General features: G+C 36.7%; 3 protein-coding genes across 3 annotated transcripts; 1 reads left to right on the top strand and 2 right to left on the bottom strand.

Moving 5' to 3' along the window:
• Positions 1-403: 403 nt before the first annotated feature.
• LOC128555453 (scm-like with four MBT domains protein 1) lies at positions 404-13,414 on the top strand. The gene is made up of 3 exons (XM_053537740.1): positions 404-736; positions 1,909-2,070; positions 13,286-13,414. The coding sequence occupies exons 1-3, from the start codon at positions 584-586 to the stop codon at positions 13,412-13,414; spliced, it is 444 nt and encodes a 147-aa protein (XP_053393715.1). The 5' UTR covers positions 404-583.
• On the bottom strand, positions 12,626-19,155 carry LOC128555452 (organic cation/carnitine transporter 2-like). The gene is made up of 5 exons (XM_053537739.1): positions 19,015-19,155; positions 16,526-16,637; positions 15,639-15,756; positions 14,650-14,722; positions 12,626-13,690 (listed from the first exon to the last, which is right to left on the bottom strand). The coding sequence occupies exons 1-5, from the start codon at positions 19,153-19,155 to the stop codon at positions 13,520-13,522; spliced, it is 615 nt and encodes a 204-aa protein (XP_053393714.1). The 3' UTR covers positions 12,626-13,519.
• LOC123525426 (organic cation transporter-like protein) lies at positions 19,021-19,976 on the bottom strand. Its single transcript, XM_045304468.2, has 2 exons — positions 19,609-19,976; positions 19,021-19,436 (listed from the first exon to the last, which is right to left on the bottom strand). The coding sequence occupies exons 1-2, from the start codon at positions 19,921-19,923 to the stop codon at positions 19,170-19,172; spliced, it is 582 nt and encodes a 193-aa protein (XP_045160403.2). The 5' UTR covers positions 19,924-19,976; the 3' UTR covers positions 19,021-19,169.
• Positions 19,977-24,052: the final 4,076 nt, after the last annotated feature.

Here is a 24,052-nt window from a genome sequence, read left to right as displayed (position 1 = left end):
TGCAATACATTTTGGTTTACTTGAATTTATAATTAATACAATCTACAAAGAAATGGAAATAATTACCTTAGAATATCATAATACGCTTCTTTTATCAACAGAAAGTGTGTTTGTCATAATTTGGTGTTTTTGTTTGTTTTTTCTTTTAGAATCATTTACTAGCACTCGAGACAAAAATGGGCAAATATATTTTCTCGGAAAGAACATCATTTAACTTAACAGAGTGGTAAAGTAGTGAATTACAATAAGTATATATATAAACGTTCTTCTTAGTAATGAAAATGACACAAGGACCATTATCTGCTAATTACTATGGGTATTTATTTGTCCATTCTATTTTATTTACATGTTGATTGTGTTTTCAGGACACAATGCCTTGCAGGAACGCAGGGAAATGCGTGTTTCAGTGTCGTTGTATTTTCTGGTCCTTTGGGATCATAGAGTCCATTCAATATTTGTGAAATAGAATTCCGTTTAAGCCATTGCTAGGGGCGTGAGGGGTGTTTCTGTTATTTTTCTTAGTTGCATTTTATCCTTCCAAAAGGTCTTCTGATAAATTTAGTTTTCCTTCTAATGGCTTAACATGTCTTTTATGACTAGACCTGTCTTTTCCCCAATAGAGAGTGAGCCACATCAGGAGGTATATCTAAATGCAACAAAGTGGTCAGTTACTGATGTAGTACACTACTTCAATGAAAAAGGTTTCAGCGAATCAGCAAACGCTTTTAAAGTACAGGTAAACTATTTCCTAATTACATTGTTCATTTCTTTTAAATAAATACAAACTTTACAAGGACTATATCTGTTAAAAGTATCGCAGTTTGACAATAGGTCATACTTCAGATACTGCGCCGCCGCAAATATTCAAACGACACTTTAAAACAGTTTCATGCAGTCATATTATAGCGGAATCACCTAAAGGTTGCGCGAAATTCCGTTCACAAATTTACGCGTTTTTATAGTTAATATGCTAAGGTTATTATGTATGTTTATTTGTTTGTTTTGGCTTTAACGCCGTTTTTCAACAGTATTTCTGTTATGAAACAGCGGGCAGTTAACCTAACCGGTGTTCCTGGATTATGTACTAGTACAAACCTGTTTTTCGCATGTAACTGTTTTTGCCAACTTCCCTAATGAATCGGAGGCGGAGGACTAATGATATCAGACACAATGTCTTTTATTGAATCGTCATGGAGAACATACGCCCGCCCAGGGATCGAACTTGCGATACAGCAATCCGTAGATTTGGGCTCTCCCTTATGAACTAAGCTGGCGAGATTCTAAGTTTATTATAGTCAAGTTTCAAATGAAATCGTGACAATTTTTAAAAGGAGGGCTCGTACAGCTTTTGCGGTACAAAACAAGATATTTGATAAGAATTATTTAGGTAACAATATGTCAATAAATTTGGTTTGGTCCAGATATTTAAGATTAACCAAAAAGATGACCCTATAGACTTTTATTTCCTTGTCTATTTCTCTAAACGTATTATCAAATGATTTTTCATTGAAATTTCCCATATCAAACTTGTCAGATCATACTTCTGAAACTTTTATCGCATTTCTTAAGGAAAATCATTTTTGGTTCCAATTACATAATTACTATGTAAATGTCATAAAACATTATGACACTGTCAGCATTCAATATACGGACGAATTTCGTGTAGCTTTTTGAATACGTTCTAGAGACAGTTAAGACTTATTTCCAGGATACTTTTAGTTCTGAAACTTTTTTTCTGATTGCATGACCTGACTTATATATTATACTAGCTTCTGCTTTCAAATGACAAATACAGCAGAATATGAATAAAATGGAATAATTTGTGATCTTTTTCAGGAAATTGATAGTCAGTCCCTTTTGTTGCTGAAAAGATCAGACGTTCTTTAGGGTCTGTTTAACTTTTTTCAGGAAATTGACGGTCAGTCCCTTTTGTTGCTGAAAAGATCAGACGTTCTCCAGGGTCTGCCCCTTAAACATGGTCCTGCTCTCAAGATATACAACCATGTAATCAAACTCCAGACCACAACGAATGATGGTTGTATATCTTTAGAGCAGGACCAAGTTTATGTTGTTTGTTTGTTTTTTTTGTTTTGTTTTGGGTTTAACGCCGTTTTTCAACAGTATTTCAGTCATGTAACGGCGGGCAGTTAACCTAACCAGTGTTCCTGGATTCTGTACCAGTATAAACCTGTTCTCCGCATGTAACTGCCAACTTCCCCACATGAATCAGAGGTGGAAGACGAATGATTTCAGACACAATGTCGTTAATCAAATCGTCACGGAGTACATACGCCCCGCCCGGGGATCGAACTCACGACCCCGCGATCCGTAGACCAACGCTCTACCTACTGAGCTAAGCGGGCGGGCTCCAAGTTTATGTACTCTTGCCTAAAACTGGACATGGTGGTGGTGAACAAGTGTTGAAAGTTTAAAAGCTTTATCTCAAAAGACTTTGTCAGAATGTGGACTGGTACGAAAATCTTAACCAAGGTGTAACGCCGACGCTAACACCGTGGTGAGTAGGATAGCTGTACTTATTTTTCGAATAGTCGGGCCAAAAAGTAATGTTAGCTACATACACGTAAATGTAACAAGCTTTTAGTTTAAATGTACGACTAAAATTTCAATATTATGAATGATAAGACCTCGTGCGTTTTAGAATTGTTTCATAAGAATCCGCTATGCATTCGTACTCAGACAAGCATGGCTTTTCCTGAAACCGCTGTACGAGTGAGTAAATAATGAAATTGACGGTATTTTAAAATGTCTAAATAAATAATTGTAATTTTATTTTGATAAACTGTCCAAATGTTATACGATTAATCCTTGTGCATAATATAATCCAGGAAACAGATACATTTAATCTTATTTCCGAAACGTGTTTTCTAAAATAAGAAAGCATTTGTATTTGAATGACTGTCAGACCCTCAGATTCATGTAACAAAATGTATACATGTAGCGAATCGAATTGGACTGGCGAACTGTATTTTTTACAAAAACGATAAAATTGACAAAATTTACGTTGGCGTATGTTAATACTTTACTACATACATATACACATTTTTACATATATGAAGTTTGATACATTTGAACGTCCAATACTTCACTTTGACTGCTGTTGGCTCGAAGCCCTCACGCCGTGAGTATTGTAATTAACTAGTACACAAAATCAACTAATTTGATTTACAGTTTATTCGTACATTCAATGATAATTTAGAAGTAGCTAGATTATTTTATTCATACTTGTTTCTTCACGCTTCACTTAAAAATACGAAGGGTTAAAAGGTAAACGAGACCCACATTCGGTGAACTTTGATATTAAGACGGCAATGAAAATCGCTCCAATGCTCGCTAGAATATTAACTGATGCTAATTGTTGTAGTTTTATATGCAAAAATGAAGAATGAGTAAAAAAGCGCGGCTTCAAATAGGTCTAGGGGGTAATATTACATGTTAGCAAAGGTCGTGATTGGGCTTATTAATAAGCATGTGGTGTTTGGTGATTCTAGCTTAAATAAATTCTTAAATTAAAAGCGTTTTCAATTTCGGACAGACGCACACACACACACGGACGCGCGAACAGCCGGGCGGACATTGCCAAAACAATATCACTCCGACTTCGGCGGAGATGACTTACGACCCAACTGTTTTGAGACATACCGCATGTTTAGTGTTCAACCCGTTTACAGTTGGACACTACGCTTCCCTCTTTGATTGCGTCTGACGGAAGAGGGGGAGGACTCTATGATGAGCAGTTTTTAAATCCTACCAGGACTGAACTGTTTTGATATTTGTCTTCTGGCCTGTTTCGTCGGGCCCTTAAGGGTGTTTCTCTTGTTGCTCTGTCTTCTAAAAAGGCATTGAGTACATACGTTTTTGGTTCTTAAGGTTTGCTTTTTTATATATTTATACACGAGCATTTTTGTGTTTTACATGCCATGCCTTTTTGTTTCCATTACGTGTGTTAGAAATTCACCTGGAGGGGATTACTTTTATTTACACTGTCCCATGTCTTTGGAACATGGTGGGGGTAAGAGTGAGGCTGGGTGCGCACCATAAACCAGTTTAAGCTCCCCAGTGGTGTTTTTGCCACTGACCGTTCCAAGGCGGTGCCCCACTGTGTTCCTTTGTTTGTTCGTTTTGTCCTTGTGTGTTGACTTTGTGTGCGCGCGTGTGTGTATGCTTATTATTCGTCTTGTCCTTATGTGTTGGCTTTGTGTGTGTGTGTGTGTGTGTGTTGTTCGTTTTGTCCTGATGTGTAAGCTTTGAGTATGTGTGTGTGTGTGTGTGTGTGTGTGTGTGTGTGGTGCACGCATTTGCGTGCTGGGGGGTTCGTTTTGAGGAGGCTGCGCTTTTGGTGCGTGGCATTCCCTGTTTGATATTTTTCTTTGTTTTTTAAAGCTTTCAAAACACATTGTGTCATTGTCCATTGTCTGTGTGCATATATACACACGGAATACGCATAAAATGTGTATCCCTGGAAAACAGAACTTTGTTTCACTTGTTAATTATTTTTCCTGTGACTAACATCTTTATGGATTTGGATATGAATCTTAAAGACTTGCTAGAGTAGCGAAGTACGTAAACAAACCTGTTTAAGATTTTTGGATTGTCTCTAAAATATCTTTAACATTTAGAAACACATCGAATTTTACTTTTTAGCTCGACTATTCGAAGAATAGGGAAAGCTCTCCTACTAATTACGGCGTCGGTGTCAGTGTTGGCGTAACAAATTGGCTAAGTTTTTCGTAACTCTATTTTGGGTGAATTATGACCCTTTTTGGACTTGGAAATTGATACAGTTTTGTACAAGTCCACATTTTGACAAAATCTTTTGACATATAGCTTTGAAACTTTCATCTCCATATCCAGTTTTAGGCAAGTGTACATAACTCCATCACGGATTTTGTCTAAATTGTGGCCCCCTTTTAACTTACAAATCTTGGTTAAGTTTTTCGTACCAGTACATATTTTATTTAAACTGTTGACATGTTTATTATAATTGTATATTATAGGCAAGAGTACATAACTCAAGTATTTTGGCTGAACAATGGCCCTTTTGGACTTGAAAATTGAATCAGTTTTCAAGTACATGTTCGGTCAAAACAATTTGACATCTGCAATTGAAACATTGAACTTGTTCATCGTCAAAATCTCCATCTGTAGTCAAGGGTATGTAACTATGTCAAAGACAGTTGGCTCAATGTTGGCCCGATTTGGACTTGGAAATCAGTTAAGTTTTTCTTACCAGTCCATATTTTGTCTACACTGTTTAACATATGTCTTTGAAACTTTGACCACTTGTTTATCATCATAATCTCCATATGTAGGCAGGCAAGACTACATAACTAGAAAAAATATTTGGCTCAGTTATGGCCTTTCTGAGAAAGAAATTACTTAATACTTTGACCCCATAATTACATCAATTCTTCAAATAGTCGAGCGCACTGTCAACTGGTAGCTCTTGTTATTGTGCTCTTGTTCGTGTTGTTAACATTGTGGCAACGTTAAATGTCGCAACGCCGCTAAATGTCGCAACCACCGTTAAATGTCGCAAGGTTGACGTTAAATGTCGCAACCACCGCTAAATGTCGCAAATCGTCTGCCGCTAAATGTCGCACCTTTAACGTTAAATGTCGCAAAAATTTGCCCACCGTTATATGTCGCAACACCAACGCTAAATGTCGCACTTCCAATTTGACACTATGATTATCAATTCTTTGTGTATATTTACTTTTTTGAGGGAAGAAAAATTAATAGGTTCATGTAATACAAATATAGTGTTGTTTGTTGGGGTTGGGTATGGGTGGGGAACGGGGTGAATAACGACACAGAAATCGAAGACACAACATTATGGACAGAATGGCTAAAATGCAGTTTTAGCCGTTTTTAAATGCAAATGGAAGCAAGATGCCATTGAATTACTTTAAATATTTTTGTATCATCATTTTTTTTTTGTTATAATTTCACGTCATAACAGTGATAAAATTTGTTTCAGAGGAGAAACAGTATTAAATGTCCTTTAAAGTTTAGCGCAAAACGTGTTTTTGCTTGCATTTCATATACTAGGTTACATAGGGAAATACTATGGCTGATTTCAAATGAAATTGGAAGCAAGAAGAAATAGTGTTACATTAATAAAAATACACCAGTGGAAAGATAAGAAAATGAATTTTATGGTGGGAACAGTGGTAAAATTAGATATATAAACTGAAAATAAGAATGGTCGAAACAAAATTTAATCCTTCTATATTTCAATGTAAATCATAGGTCTGTCTCTGCGGCGGCTGTTCTCGCACCCCGCTGCGGATGGCTTGATAAGACGCCTAAGAATAAAAAGTTGGGTGTGACACACATCACCAAGATAATTAATAGAAAATATAAATATTTACATTTTTGAAGGGGGGTGGGGTGTTGTATGTGTGGGTAGGCGGAAAAGTAAGATAATGAGGGGAATGAGACTAAACCAAACAATTTTAAGAGACTAAAGTAAAATAATATCAAAATTCCCGCTTTACCTGAAAGAATGTACAGAGGGCCACATAGGATCTTTCTCGGCCATTGAAGCTTGATAGTTACCTTATGACTTTAAATGTAAACCTCCAAACAAAGAAATAGAACCCATGGCTGATTAATAGAAAATCTTCGTTTTCTACAGCTGGTACAAAACACAGACTTCGTGTCGCGTAGTTGAACATCCTGTTGTGTAACAGGCCTGGATTGATGCCCGAGCCGATCCCCCCCCCCCCCCCACCCAAACCCCACCCTTGTTGGCTTACTATTGACTTATATTCATCAAAGTTGCACCCAACTATTTTGGAAATAATATTTTCTCAAAATGTAGACCCAAAACGCCCCTGAGGCGTTTATACTTATATTTCAAAATTCACCAGGGGGAAGAACCGTTGACCCCTTAAAATGGGGTGTGTTGGGGGAGGTGAGTACCTCTCCAGTACCTTAAAATTAAGAAGAAAAAAAATGCACCAGAGGCAACCATTTTATACATATAACCCCTCCCATACATCGAAATTTTGAACAAAAAATGCAATTAAAGTCCAGCATTCCATACTTGTTTTTCAAAATTGTCAATGGGAAAAGACCCTAACCACCTAAAATAAGGGGAGTGCCCCTCTAGTACGTACCTAAAAAATAGACAAAAATGCACCACAGGCAAACATTTCATACCTGTATATAAAAACTTTCCCACAAATACGGACAGAGGAACCTCATACCTACCGCACGTCGCCGGTGACGCTTTTGTTTAAAACTGGTGCCCCCCCCCCCCCACCGCTCCCCCACCCCCACTCCAATCCTCCATCAACAATTTCTGGCCCCCTGCGTGTTGTGTAACGAAATTCAGGTCGATTAAAGACATGCCATACAACGCGCGACAATACGGAGCGCGAGCTGAATGTCTCATGAGCTAAACAGGACTCCATAGAATTACATAGTTTAGACCTGAAATAAACTAGTACTGTGGCGAGTACCACGTTAGTGCTTAAACCTTTAGATATAAAATATATAACGTATGTATGGTGCGGAACCACTGAAAAGCAAACGTGCAGATTAGACTGAAAGGTCAATTCAGCCCTTCCCAAATCAAGCATGAATTACCCAGTCTTATCTCTAAATTGTGAAGACTGTTTAACTTACCTTATTATGCTGTGCGACATTTAGCGTTGGTGTTGCGACATATAAAGGTGAGCAAATTTTTGCGACATTTAACGTTAAAGGTGCGACATTTAGCGACAGACGATTTTGCGACATTTAGCGGTGGTTGCGACATTTAACGTCAACCTTGCGACATTTAACGGTGGTTGCGACATTTAGCGGCGTTGCGACATTTAACGTTGCCACAGACGGTACGGAATAGCTCGGGTCCAGGTTTAATATTTAATAAAATGTATTACTGACGACTACATGTACATTATGGGACTTTCCGAACCGTCGTAAACACTTGCGATTGGTCAGATGTGGACTGGTCTTTTGCTATTGGATCCGATCAATAATTTATTGAAAGGTTCAGCAGTCATCCTTTTCACGTCTCCATGATAAGCAAAGTAGATTATCCCTCATGTTCTTTTCATCCACGCTTGACGAGTCCACGTAAAGATGGAAAAATCCATCTTACACATTTCGGTATGCAACATTATTTTGGAGACAGTCTCTGAGCAAGCATTGGTTAAGCTAGACGGCACAAATCAATGTCTTATGTACGAAGGTATTACATAACCAATAATAGCAATTGTAAATTCTGATAGTATTTTCTTCAAAATACAATTGAATATCAAACAGGTATCAATTTACTTAGATTAACCTAGCAAATTGATTTGATAATACATTGTTTTGAATAGGCGAAACAACAAAACGTAGAAACTTGCGTTTTTAAAGGCGCTAAATACTTAAACGGTGTTACACTTTTGATTTTTTGACATTATGGTTTTGGCAAAACGGCATACCTCTTTAACTGTGCTGATACAACACTCACAGATGGATGAAAGTCTGTGAATACAGTCTTGCAAGCGACACGCCGATAATATCAGAGCCTCATTCGCCCCGATTTGGGACATTTGAGCCGCGCCATGAGAAAACCAACATAGTGCGTTTGCGACCAGCATGGATCCAGATCAGCTGCGCATCAGTGCAGTCTGATCAGGATCCATACTGTTCGCTAACAGTTTCTCTGATTGCGATAGGGTTTGAAAGCGGACAGCGGATGCGCAGGCTGGTCTGGATCCATGCTGTTCGCAAACGCATTAAGTTGGTTTTCTCATGATACAGCTCATTTAAGTATTTTCTTATGGACAAGTAATAAATCATCGACGATATTCCAGGCTGCTAAGCACTCTACAGGCTAATTTAAAAATTCATATGATTTTAGAATTTCTTTAACAATTAACAGAAATATGTTACAATTTACCATCCAATCACACAGATAAAAAATATATATTTTCTTCTTATGTTAATGCATTATCTTCCTCAATATAGATTGTTGAGTTTAGAAAATTTATAGGTATTGAGTGGACTTCCAATTTATGCAATTTTGACTTATTCAGGTGTCTGAACCCATGCATAGGTACACTGTCAGTTTTAGCCTGAAATTTGACTTATTCAATGGCCAAAACTCTTGAGGGGCTAGTCGAAGTGCTGACCTACCTTTTATAGTGAAACATCTTCTCTATAAGTATGGTCGAGATCAAAGTTCAGTACTCTCATTGGCCGACTAATTCATAGACTGTTACCATTGAGTTCCTGTTTCGAGCTTGCTAATCACGGAATCTGACCTTGATATTTTGATAAGTTTAAAACAGAAGGGTTAGTCTTACAAAATTTATTCAGAAAGCCATCATAGGAGAAAAAATGTCTCGATTATGTCAAAATGTTTAGAGAATTATTTAGTACACTTCTATTTTGATTCCCCTACCATATCACCGTCAACTGAAGGGGTCTGGTCTTGCTACTTCAACGCTATTGACAAAATGACGCCACTTTAAGAAAGTAAAATAAAATACAAAAATAAAAATAAAATACAAGAATGTCGACCACCCAATACTTAATGGCAAGCAAACAATTTGATGCGTTTTCTTGGCTTTATTTTTTCGTTCTTTTTTTTTTTTTTTAGCTTTCAAAGTTATGTAGGTTTTGGTTCGGAAAAGCTCTTTATAGACATGAATCAGCCACAATATCTAACTCTTGAGCTTGCGTACACAAGACTGACTTATCGTCTATTTGATCTGGCGAAGTGTGTGGAGACATAAAACGCACAAAAATGACATTACATATTAAAATTTACAAAAACAAAAGTATTTAATTCAGCACATAAAAGTTCAATATGGAGATAAAGACCCAGCAATCATAGGAGGACAACTCGGACAACTACCATGACCCAAAATCTTACGAACTATTTAAATAAAATTCCCATTAAAACGGTTTTATTATATACCTCCTCGCAGGAACGAATTCCGTATTGAAATTGCAACGACTGGTATACCTAAAAATATTTCTTTTATAAGAAACCGCTTTTGCAGTTTTTCTCTAAACGAATTCAATAATTTAATATTCAATGCATTGTCTTTCTTATGAATATTTTATTTTCAAAATCAATTTAATAGAAAATGGCCTCTTTTGCATATACTTTATGTCAGTCTATCTACAACTAGATATATAGTAAAATACGAATGATTTGCTGAAATTTCTTCTGTTTAACAAAGAATAGATATAATCTTATTCGCCCTTGAAGACTATTGCAAAAACTTGGTAATCTATATTCATTTAGCTATTGTTTCATATTAACTTCAGTTTTCTAGGTGAAGAAGAAAATGGTCTTTTTAAAGCATCTTTTTGCAGAAGAGTATAGGTTTCGTTGTTTTTTTGTTTTTTTTTTGTAAACGCAAAATGTCGCACAGCAAAATAAGGTAAGTTAAACAGTCTTCACAACTTAGAGATAAGACTGGGTAATGCATGCTTGATTTGGGAAGGGCTGAATTGACCTTTCACTCTTATCTGCACGTTTGCTTTTCAGTGGTTCCGCACCATACATACGTTATATATTTTATATCTAAAGGTTTGAGCACTAACGTGGTACTCGCCACAGTACTAGATTTATTTCGGGTCTGAACTATATAATTCTATGGAGTCCTGTTTAGCTCATGAGACATTAAGCTCGCGCTCCGTATTGTCGCGCTTTGTATCGCATGTCTTTAGTCGACCTGAATTTCGTTACACAGCAGGCCGGGGGCCAGAAATTGTTGATGGAGGATGGGAGTGGGGAGGGTGGGCACCAGTATAAAACAAAAGCGTCACCGGCGACGTGGGGTAGGTACGGGGTTCCTCTGTCCGTATTTGTAGGAAAGTGTTTTTTTTATACAGGTATAAAATGTTTGCCTGTGGTGCATTTTTGTCTATTTTTTAGGTACGTACTAGAGGGGCACTCCCCTTATTTTAGGTGGTTAGGGTCTTTTCCAATTGACAATTTTGAAATACAAATATGGAATGCTGGACTTTTATTGCATTTTTTGTTCAAAATTTCGGTTTATGGGAGGGGTTATCCCTGTCATTTTCGAGGGTTCAGGGTCTCTCCCCGGGAAAGTTTGAAAAACAGGTATAAAATGGTTGCCTCTGGTGCATATTTTTCTTCATTTTAAGGTACTGGAGGGGTACTCCCCCCCCCCCCCCCCCCCAATTTTAAGGGGTCAACGGTTCTTCCCCCTGGGATATTTTGAAATATAACTATAAAATGTTCGCCTCTGGGGCGTTTTGGGTCTACATTTTGAGAAAATATTATTTCCAAAATAGTTGGGTGCAACTTTGATGAGTATAAGTCACTAGTAAGCCAACAAGGGTGGGGTCTGGGGTGGGGGAATCGGCGCGGGCAACAGTCCAGGCCTGTTACACAACAGGATGTTCAACTACGCGACACGAAGACTGTGTTTTGTACCAGCTGTAGAAAACGAAGATTTTCTATTAATCAGCTGGGTTCTATTTCTTTGTTTGGAGGTTTACATTCAAAGTCATAAGGTAACTATCAAGCTTCAATGGCTGAGAAAGATCATATGTGGCCCTCTGTACATTCTTTCAGGTAAAGCGGGAATTTTGATATTATTTTACTTTTAGACTCTTAAAATTGTTTGGTTTAGTTTCATTCCCTTCATTATCCTACTTTTCGGCCTACCCACACATAACCCCCCCCCCCCCCGCGACAACACACACACTTCAAAAATGTAAATGTTTATATTTTCTATTAATTGTCTTGATGCTGTGTGTTTTTGTCTTAGATTTCTATGTCGTTATTCATCCCGTTCCACACCCATACCTAACCCCCACAAACATACAACACTATTACCAAATCGTATTTAGTTAGAAGGAACCTCAGAATATTTCTGTCCTAAAACACTGTCCCTATTACAAAATAATTTCACAAATATATTTCTTGCGTGACTGTTCAAGCAAGGTGTGGAACTCAGGTGAGCGATCTAGGGCCAACAAGGCCCTCTTGATGCTATACGTAACATCATTAAGATAATTATTTGTATTACATAAAATAATTAATTTTTCCTCCCTCAAAAAAGTAAATATACACAATGAATTGATAATCATAGTGTCAAATAGGAAGTGCGACATTTAGCGTTGGTGTTGCGACATATAACGGTGGGCAAATTTTTGCGACATTTAACGTTAAAGGTGCGACATTTAGCGGCAGACGATTTTGCGACATTTAGCGGTGGTTGCGACATTTAACGTCAACCTTGCGACATATAACGGTGGTTGCGACATTTAACGGCGTTGCGACATTTAACGTTGCCACAAACATGAATTTATGAAAAGGTGCAGAGTTTGAAAGTCATAAGCGTTTTTGAAACGTTAATAGTAGATTTGTAAATGTTTAAAAATGATCGGGTGTGTAAAAACTGCAGATGCCTACAGGTCTGTGAAAATGTGGGAACAATGCAGATGTTCATGCACATATATACTCTGCAGAAGACGTTTAGAAATGTGCGTAGGTAGATTTTTCTTAATCGGAAGAAGTTGCGAATGTGGATTATTCTCTGTAAATTTTCTTAGATGAGGGAAAGTTGCATATATCTTTTTCATTTTGTTTATTAAGGAAACTGTTTATCTTGTTACATTCTGAGTTGTGTCCCATTATTATAAAATTTGAAATTATATTTGTTGTTATTATTGTTTTTGTCATTATTCTGCGATGAAAATTTAAAATGACTACATGCATTTTAGCTTGCTAATAAAGTAACGTTCTCGAGGCTTTAGAAAATATGTGATCAAGTACTTCAGAACACTGTCCTATTATTGTAAGCATGAAGAACTTCAAATCAATAAGGAAGTTCTTAATTTGAAAACATCTGCGAAAGTTTGGAAGAATATTTTATAGTTTTTATAACGTAGACGAAAATATAAAATACGTAGAATGTTTCTGAGATAAGAAATACACAGAAAATGTAGCTAGTGTCCGATTGAAGAGAAATTACCAGTTTTCAACATTCATGGTACCCATTTGCTGAAATGGGTTAGTACATTTTTTCGTTTTACTATGGTTTTCATAGTATACATAGGTGTATAGTATGACATGTACAATAGCATTTTCCTTCTGGTCTGATGTCAGTAGGCCCTTTAGCTTAAAATAGGACCACAGTGGTGTAGGTCCATAGATGTTAAATAAACTCGAGGTCCAGTGCTAAATGAACCATACAGCTATAGGTAAATTGTAAAATGAATCATAGCTAATGTTAGTGTTAATTATTATACATGTACTTCGATTAATTGTGTGAAGTGTGCAGTAAACAAATGCAGTAAGAAACATGTGAACTGGAACACCGAGGTATATACAATGAGATGTGAACCATTCGGCAACAAAATGCAACAAAAATTATATCCGCCTATACAAGTACTAGGTATCTGATGGATTTAGATTATCATGTGACACATTGTCCATTTATAGCGCAGATTTCTCTGAATACACACTTGCATGCAATCTTACTACTGTATGATTTGAGTCAATGCTTCATCAGACGACACCATTTCTAATTTGATTGTTTCTAACACTTTTCACTTTCATTTGTCCAATTTTATCATTGAGGTCGGCGTCCATTGTCTCCGGAAGTGCAGATGTTCCAGTGACACATACCACAGACACTGCCCCGCACACATAGTACAACAAACCAGGAACATGCGAATCCTTTAATTGTAAAATTCAATTACTTAATTCATGAAATCTATTAAGGAAAAACGTCTGATATGCTATACAGAAGTTTTTTCTCTAGGCTAGCCGTTTTACAAGACGCTGTAAAAGAACAACTGTAGAAAAATGCATGACCTTTACTTACTTCTAACTCAACTGTAAAGAGTGCTTGGTTATTTGAGTCGTTTCGAATCCGTTTCCTGAGAAAGAAGCGTTATTCCATGTAGGGGTTCGAACCTACACACTCTGGGTAAGGCAGACGACATTATTCATAACGCTACCTCTGCAAAATCCTATTCCACGACAGAAGGCACACGGAGTTTTGAGACATTGGTTGTAGAAATTTTATCATTTGGTCTCAAAGTAAGTGAGTTGCAACTCACAAAGTAAACTAATTGAGGTCAGTCGTAACAATAAGTTAGCTCAGTAAGTGATTGGTAAATACTAGTTTAATATTTACGAAGTAGACCAACTGAGAACCAATTATCGCACCCTTTAGTAAGTGACTGGTAGATGCTAGTTTTATTCTAACCAATTGGATCAACTGAGGACCAACCATATCACCTAGCTCAGTAAGATATTGGTAAATGCTAGTTTAATAATTACCAAGTAGACCAACTGAGCAATCTTCAGATAGTGTCTGGTAAATGCTAGTTTTATTCTTACCGATTAGACTAACTGAGGATCAGTTATATCACCCACCTTAGTCAGTGACAGGCAGGTGGTAGTTTTATACATATCAAGTAGACTGGGGACGAGTCATAACACCTAGCCCAAAAAGTGATAAGGAGATGTTTGTTTTATACTTATTTTGTATACTATCTGCGGACCAATCACAACACCTAGCTCAATAAATAATTGGTAAATGCTAGTTAATACTAACCAAACAGACTTACTGAATACAAATTTTAGCACCTAGCTCATTAACTGATTGGTAAATGCTAGTTTATACTTACCAAGTAGACTAACTGAGGACCAATCATGGCGCCAATTCTTCCCATCACACTTAATGTTCCAAATGCAATATTTCTAAATAAAAAACACATATATTACTCATTACATACGGTACACATATTTCAAACATTCCATTTAGCACCTTTAAAAGTACTTTGTATCATAACCTTCGGTATAAAACGTATCACAAACAATGACCACCATTCGAGGAATTTTAACTAACAATATATTTGCATAGAATTTAAGTTTGTCCAGCTTTTCCTAATTAACTTCACATACAATATCTTTTACGGATACATGTAGTTAGTATTCCAACAGTCTGCGCACAGCATCACCGAATCTTGCTTGCTTTTCAGAAACGACTTAAGGACCCACCACAACCTAGTGACATACTTTGTTCTCCCACATGAACTTCGTGCAAATCATTCTGATAATACTTGAATAATACAGCCATTCAACAAGTTGACAGATGGGCAATTCAGGTCCTACCTGAATTAATGCGTTTTCACAACTTAAACTGCAAACTCTATTCAGTCATTCTCTTTTCAGTACAGTTTTTAAAACATAGAATAATAACTATCTTATACTGTATGATCTAAACTCAACTAATTAAAACTACATCTAGTGCTTTGCATACTACTACATTAATTCAACAATATAATTATTGAGACATTAAACACATTGTCTTGGCCTTATATATGTCACTGTAAATTTGTAACTATAGAAACTTGTCATTTCTCAGTTTTTTATGCAAACCATCACCATGCATAATTACCATCATGGAAATACAAGAGTACAGTTATTTTGTGGCGCGTCTTTAAGTAACATTTTCGAGTCAGACATTATACTGCGATGATACCAATATTGACTTTTGATAAGAGCATCATGACGTGACTCCTCTTCGTTATATATATTATTATACATCAACCTGTATATATATATATATATATAATATCCGTTAGTTACGTGATCAACTCAAAGACATAAATACCTGACGACAGTTGGATACAGTTCGATGGTCATCGTTTGTACCGGTCCCCATGCCATGGTAATACCAATGTGGGCTAACAGGGCAAACCCGTTTGTGAGAGCATCGCGGTTTGGAACCTCTGTGAAATGAAATTTAGAAGATGAAAAAGATATCATAAAAGGACAGATATTTAGATTGTCAAGAAATGTCAGTTTAGCTGGATTTCGAAAACATATATTTAAAGTTTATGCAATAAGGAATTTAGATGGCCATAGTCAAACTTCAAACTTCAGGTTTAGGAAGCAGCACCACTGAACACGCTTCCTTAGCAGAGACTTTACAGTCATGCAAGCTGAGTGACGTTCCCTGGTATAGAAACTTGGTCTCCATAAGTCTTTGAAATGTTTCAAATTAGTACATTACTTCAGATGAAAAGGCACTGGTAAAATGTTATAAGTAAAATTATGTTCACTAAATTATTTCACTAAAGCATCATAGCAGTTTATTAGCGGCTTGGCTTGTGTTATGTTTTATGTAGATTTCTGTTTTAAAAATATGTCAAGGTCTTGTAGATTTCAGTTAAATTACGGCGGTTAATTAACGCAGATCTTTCGCTTTCTTTCAAACTTGTGCTAAACCAGTCAATGTTTAGTAAAATAAATCTTAGTTGCCTATCTGAAACATATGCGCAATCCCTCATAAAGAATTGTCGCTCTTTCAACTCCGTTTAAAAAGAGAAGTCAGGTACGACAACTCTCTGAAAGAGACTGGCCGAAACAAAGCTCACCTCTAGAAAATTGAACTAGTGACTCTTTCACTTACAGTCTGAAAGAAACTGTAACTGAAGAAATAAGTCGACAGGATTTGAATCCAATCCACTAAAGGAGCTTGGAATAAAAACATCTTACCAACAGTTTGTACAACGCCGACAATAAAGCCACTGATACCAACAATCGTGTAACATATGATAGCTGTGATTCTACGACCAAACCTTTGAAAAATGACAAAATATTCATTGACCTCGATAATTGTATGTACAGTGCAACTCATGTGATACAACATCACCGGGGCGACTGTAATTTCTGTGATTTGTATAGAGGTTGTTACTGAAGGGAGGTTATTTGTCTACATTATCCATATCGTCTTGACTTTTTTTTTAACTTTTAGCCTGTTGGTGCCAAGTAATTCTGCCTTTGCAACCAGTGCAGATTAAGATTAGCCTGCACGTTCGTGCAGGCTGATCTTGGTCTGCACACTGTTCGCTATTCAGTCAGTAATTTTCATTGAACACCCCTTTGAATAATAAATGGTATTGCCCAAACTGAATGATGGACCAGTCCATTTCAGAAATTTAACAGGTTAAAGGTTAAAGTTAATCGTAAATATTTCCTCAACAGTTCCACCAACATTTCAGTCCTTTCGCTTTCAAATGCTTTTTAGTAAACTCAGAATTTTCCGACACCTATGAGATATAACTCTGATGTACAGCTCATATGGGAAAATTAGACCCATCGATTTTTCGCACGAGTGAAAATATTTTATATAGTGCAAAGAAGGAGCCCTTTACTTTATTCAAATTTATGGGAAAAGTATTATAGGTATTTAGCTTTGCGAACGATGTGATAATATTCAATGCATTGTCTTTCTTATGAATTTTTATTTTCAAAATCGATAAAATAGAAAATGGTCTTTTTTGCGTATACTTTATGTCTGTCTATCTACAATTAGATATATAGTAAAATATGGATAATTTGCTGAAATTTCTTCTGTTTAAAAAAGAATAAATAGATTTTTATTTGTCCTTGAAGACCATTGCAAACGACTTAGTAATCTATATTCATTTAACTATTGTTTCATATTAACTTCAGTTTTCTAGGCGAAGAAGAAAATGGTCCTTTTTAAGCATTTTGCAAATGAGTATAGGTTTTTTATCGTTATCGGAAAGACTCGAACATTCTCGTTTATTTCCGTCAATTCTTACGGCATTTAAGCTCCCTTTAACGGTAAAGATTGATTTCTTCTCACCCGCTAAACTGCACACGTGTACGGATTCATAAATTAGTGGACGCTCCATAATATGATTTTGTTTACAGCCAATAGTCATTTTAGTCATTTTTAAACAGCTTGAGGATCGAAATTTAAAATTTCAAAAAGAAGAATTTCTAGTTTGCATCGAATTTGGATCTTGCTCGAAGCTCGAAACTGAAATGTTCAGGAACTGATTTTCGAGCTTGAATTAAATTTCAACAGTGTAAGAAGAAAAAATACCGTTAAAAGTTTCAAACGTAGAAATTTGAGGCGGCATATTTTGGGCAAGTTAGAAGTAGAAGATCGAAATTCAAATTTTCGAAAAGATGACGTTGAATTTTGCTTAGATTGAATTTCGCACCAACTCGGAAAACGAAATTCAAATTAAAAGAAACCATCGAATTTCGAGGTAGAATTGAAAATAGAGCCAGCAGGAAGATCCGATCTCGGTTTTTAATCTTTGAATTATGATCTTGAGCAGATCGCAGTTTCAGTATTATTTGAAATTCAGCTTTTCAAAATTTGAAGTACGATTTCCAAGCTGGCCCGACACTATTAATTGCTTGCTCGATATCTGACTTTAAAACATTCACGACATAACAATAAATGTGCAGTTATTTGATTACACAAAAAAACTATTTAAAACTTATTTCATAATCATGATCAACCAACAAAGTATTATAAAAGCGAGCTTCCATCTGATTGTAAGATAATAGAAATTATTTTTGCAAAGTGATTGTTCGGTTTTATAATAATGTGTTTGTTGAGAATACCATTATACTCTATTGATCACTTTAAGGGCTTTATCAGACTTATCGTGCCCAATGTACCAGCGGAAACTTTCGGGAATAATCCTGACAAAATATAACAATAGATATTTAAGCATTTACAACATACAGCATTTCTAAACATATCATGTACTGATTTTAGCCAGTTATTGAAATCATATGAAATGTATATCAAGCTGGAGGATTGTGAAATGTTATTACGATAAACCACGGAGTTTCTTATAATAAAAAATAATTGTCAAAACATTGTTTGTGTGCTTCCAAATTTGGCTGAACATCACCAAATGGTTCGAACAAAAACTATGTTGGAGGAAATCGTCTTTTAAAAAAATAGGGTCTTGGGCCTCTGGCCTCTGGCCGCCCTCGTGGCGCTCAGAACTCCCGACAGAAAGCTTCCATCCAAAATCGGTTAAGTTTTGTCCACCCAATAACCCTCAAAACAACAAATAGTAAGGATTGTCATGTGTACAATTCTAAATCCCTATTACTACAAGATGCTTGTGAAACAATTTAACTGACTTAATTCTAAAGCTCCCGTTTCTTTTCCTTTAAAGTCTGTACTGATCAGCAAAGCAACTTACAACCATGCAAATAAACACGGGATTCCCAAGATGCCTGTCAAGAGCTGCAAATATCGCCAGTCCTGTATCAGCCAGGCGCACAAAGCAAGCACGCATCCTTCTACCGGCCAAGAGGGAAAACCAACGATCCACACGCGCCATTTTGCTAAGGCAAATTAGGATAACAAGCAATATTGTGTCGACAAGAAAAAACTTGATCCAATGCCGACGAAAATCCTCGCAACAGCAAACATGACCCAGTTTACGGAAAAGAAACCAACCAGATTGAAAACAGTTATGAGAATTATGGAGGTGAAGAATGGAGGTTTGCGCCCAATCAGATCTGATAACTGTCCAGCAAGTATGTTTCCTGCGAGTAACCCAGCAACTTGTAAGGTCATGATTAAACTTGGAATGTAGTCACGCCCACACACTAAACCAAACTGAAAAGTATCTCTGTATAATAGCGCAACTTTACAGTTACTGAGAAATGAATTTGTACATTGGAATTCGTATATTTGCAAAGAAATAGCTTATGTTTTCTGATATGATTTTTTAAATAAAAATGTCAAATGTTAAAATAATGGATACAGTTTAAGAAATAGTACAGCCTACCTCGCTGACAATCGTTTGAAGGTTTCCCTCGAAAATGAAACTAGAACATTTCGTGTCATTCGTAAGGACACAGGTTTTGGAAGGACATATGTTTACTTCTGATCCATTTTGCAAAATCATGCACGAGGTTCTATTGTCGAGAACAATTCTGTCGTCACATCGCCAAGGCGGTGTCGAACACATAATGATGGTCGACAAAATACTGAAGCAGACGTTAGTTTTGATCAGGTGTACGACAACACTCATGCGAATCTGATATCGCCCACACCCTCCAATCTCCTCGATTATTTTGTCCGGTCTCGCTGGGCCTTCCATTGCCAATCCGTGTAAAATTTTGGCTGCACAGTTACAGTGTGTGCCTGTATTTTACAGTCTGTAAATATACATATTTATTGCAAAAGTTTTGCCACAATCTAACTAAAGGTGACACATTGTTTAAATAAAGGAAGCACTTACTTCAAAAACGGCGACACGTAATCAAAAATAAAGTTGACACGTAATTCTAATAATGGAGGCACTTAATTCAAATAGAGGTGACACGTAATTCAAATGAAGGGCACACGTACTTCAAATAAAGGTGGCACGTAATTCAGTTTAAAAGTGGCACTTAGTTTCAATTAAGTTGACACTTTGTTCAAATAAAGGTGACACTTAGTTCAGTATAAAGGTGACACTTAGTTGAAATAAAGGCGATACTTTGTTCAAATAACAAGAATGATATTTGGTAAATTGAGTTTTGATATAAAATAGAAAATGTGGAAACTCCGCAACCCGACAAAAACGAAATTGTTGCAGGCTCGGTTTGATTGAGCCTGTTCATGGACGGTAGTGGAAATGCATGCTACCGTCCACGCCCTAACCCCGGGTTGAGCAGAACTCAACATTTACACATGCTACAAGTACAAAAATCAATTTAGAAACATCAGATGTATTCATACGGCGGTGCACATGAAACCTTCAATGATACACCAGCGTGTTATTCCATAAAAAGCGGCATATTGTCCCCAGGTAAAAAAATGTGTTTGCCCTAAACGAGAAAACAATGGGCAGAACTAAACAAACTGGAATTTAGAAAGGGGATCTAAGATTATGGAGCCTGTATATCACAGGAACTGCCAAAAGACAAAATTAAAAAACAGGCACCATATCCAAGGGGAGATTATACAATACCCAAAGCTATGAAAGCGGGAGTATTGCAACCACCCAGGCAGAAATGTTCAAGCTGATAAACTAAACAGTACCAATAACGCGACATAAAAGTCGTGCTGAACAATCTGAGAAGATCGATATATAACAGCCCTGATTGAATGTACGGGGAGACATTTTACTTTTTAAACCACCTGCCTGACGATTTTAATTTTTTGAAAATTGCCCGTTCAAAGTACAACGTCTAAGATACTTTTGAAAAGATGTACAAATCGATAGTTTTCATGGACCATACTCAGAGTCATAATGAGCAATATTGTGTACAGCATTATTTACAGAGCCAGCATGTCAAGCAATAACCGTACCATCCATACTCGCCAGACCTAAGTTCCCTTGATTTTTTTTCTTTGCAGAAAAGAAATGCTGGCTTGTCGTCGTTGCAATTCCTGAAACGCCCTTGGTAGCGCAGTGTCAGTGTCTGCATAGTATACCAAGGGCAGACTACTCTGTGGCTTTCAAGTCGTGTGTAGCCCCGGCTTCTGTTAAGAATAAACTATTTTGAGGGACTGGTGAAACCAATGTGCTTAAATTTAGGTTTTTTTCTATATTTCATATTCATGGAAAGTCTCACAATTTTGTGAATTTCCCTTTTAAATCCAAAATTTAAAAAATAAAATAGATTTATAAAACATGTATATGTAGAAAATCTTACCAGATAGTTTAAACACTTCACTATGTGAAAACCACGTATAATTGTAAGAATATAGACAGTGTGTCTCATTTTATTTGTTACAGATGATATTACTGACTTGATTATGAATTCATTGACTCGAGCCAAAAAGAAAACAATTTCTTTGTAAACATTGCGGCACCTACTTTCCAGATTTTATTAGCTGAATCAAGCTACCTTATTCATTAAGGCTATTGGATATACTATTTTAATATGACTAGCAATGCTTAAATCATCACAACGTTATCATGTTGAAGTCACGTCGACGTGATATTTAGCGCCAGGTATGCATCTAGAAATAATACTTTTTAGCAGCATGTTTAAAACGAAATGTCACTTTGCACAAATGTCTTGATTAATTTACACACATACTGAGTTGGTTATTCGCTTTGCATAATGATTCGCCAACATCTTCGCCCAAAGTGAACTCTTTCGCAAGATTACAATTCATTTGGCGATCTACCATTTGGCGCCATGCATGCGCAAAGAAACAGTTCTATAATATATGATATAAATTTCACAATAAAAGATATATATTAGAATCTAAATAATTTATATCAAACCATGTTTTAACACTATTTATACACGATGGGCGGTTATGCGTCGTTCAAAATAATTTCACGAGGGATGCGCAAATATAAACTTATCGACTGCTGTATGTGCATATCTGTTGTTGTTAAAAAAATTTAGAGCGGACGCTGATGTTTTTGTGCTCCATTCGAAAGAAGTGCTCGCTGAACAATGGGCTCCCGACATTCCCTCTAACGGAACCCCAGCACCGGGTGTTAACATGTTTCGCGTAAATTGTCGAAACAGGAGAATAAACGCTAGTGATGTATGATGCAAACAACACCAATTTAGCGTTGAGAAAAAAACAACAGATATTTATGTGTCGGTAATCTGTCTAGCTATGTAGAAGTGGTCAAAGTTTGGGTTCAAAGTGAGATGAGACAGACTGCAGTCAAGAAAACTGTCTCTAGTCCTTGACAAAAGAATCCCTCATTTAAGATAATATTTAAAGACAAACGATGACTCTGAGGGGTAAATATGATGTTATTATGTATTTCTCAATTACAAAAATGTCCAGTGTATATTGGTTTGTTGAGAAAATTTGCACAAGAAGGCGTGTAAGTAGAATTGGTGGTATCGGACCTACATTCTTAAACGATTAACTCCCCAAGCGAACTTTATTGTAAAGGGAGACCGCTGCGCATGCGATTGACGCCACTTACGTATGTATGTCTTCGTCGCGTAATTACAGTAACTGCGTCTTAGCAACCAGCCGCGATGGCGTCTCTTTCCTGTGAAGCATATATTGTTTAAAGTTGGAAGAAGCACAACATAATCAGTATGAAAAAAGGGTAGTGCCCCTCAGATTACAGGTAGGCAATTATTTGTAACACTGCATTTTTTATGGGAAGCGCCCCTATATTTGTGTAATAGATGTCTAAATTAAGAGAGTAATTTCAATTATTTCGCTATGGATTTATATGTAACAGCAAAGATTTTAATTGTTTAATGGTCATCGAGAAGCTATTTACTGCATCACTATTGTGTAAAACAGAATGAATGTTCTAGTATTTAACTATTTATCAATATATAGGCCTATTCAAAAAGAAATGTTTGTTTTAAATTTATTATTCACATCTGGAGAATAGTTCCTTTAAGTAAAGCAAAAGCATGCTTCTTAAATTAAATGACTGGTTTTCTTATTAATCAGATATCCAGGAAACAAATGCATCAGTCCGGCGAGAAGGGAAATAAAAAGAACGGAAACCCAAGAAAGAGGAAAAGATCTGCGAAACAGATAGAGAGATGGAATAGATATAGAGAGAATAAATGCATGAATTACATCCGCGATGCTTACGGTGACAATGTTGACCCAGTTAAATGTGCATCACATGTAATGCCATATCTTAATTCATTAACATGGCCTGTCATTAGACCATTTGACTTAACGGTTTCTCGCAGCGCCTTACCATATGCAGACACTCGCGATGAAAAACAACCAATTGCTGATATGCCCGTTTGCGTGAGGGTCTCGGATATTTCGAACGGAGGTTTAATCCAGAGAGGTTCTGCTTTATCACCAACAACCACGAAAATAGTTTCCAAACTCAGAGCAGACGCTGAGGTTTTTGTTCCTGGTATGGCTGCAAGACATCTTGTACAACTTGATGCCAACATCAGCACCCCTACTGTGGAACAAATTGGTAACTTGAAAGTCAGTGAAGAAATGCTTGCTAATGCAGTAGCTGCAAAGTCGCAGAAGATCGACCCTCAAGTAAGAGCCGACCCGGAGGTGATAATTCCCGCTGGGGAAGAATGACCACTAGACGAAGTACCTAAGATGTTTGACACAGTCGAAATAAGGGAGACACCACTGTCTTTACCATTGATAAGTTTACGTAATATTTATACCCCTACCAAACTCATAACAGAGCACGACATTCACGATGAAGACATGTTTGGAATCATGTCAGTTTATCAGCGGCTGAAAGCGGTCTTCACAACGACTTTGACAGCGTAAGTTTTTCCCCAGTGCAAACATGATTATCTTGTGTCGAT

This window comes from Mercenaria mercenaria, chromosome 3 (assembly GCF_021730395.1).
Source record: "Mercenaria mercenaria strain notata chromosome 3, MADL_Memer_1, whole genome shotgun sequence".
NCBI classification, from domain to species: Eukaryota; Metazoa; Mollusca; class Bivalvia; order Venerida; family Veneridae; genus Mercenaria; species Mercenaria mercenaria.
Note: the sequence above shows the minus strand (reverse complement) of the source record. Positions and strands in the feature narration are given on the sequence as shown.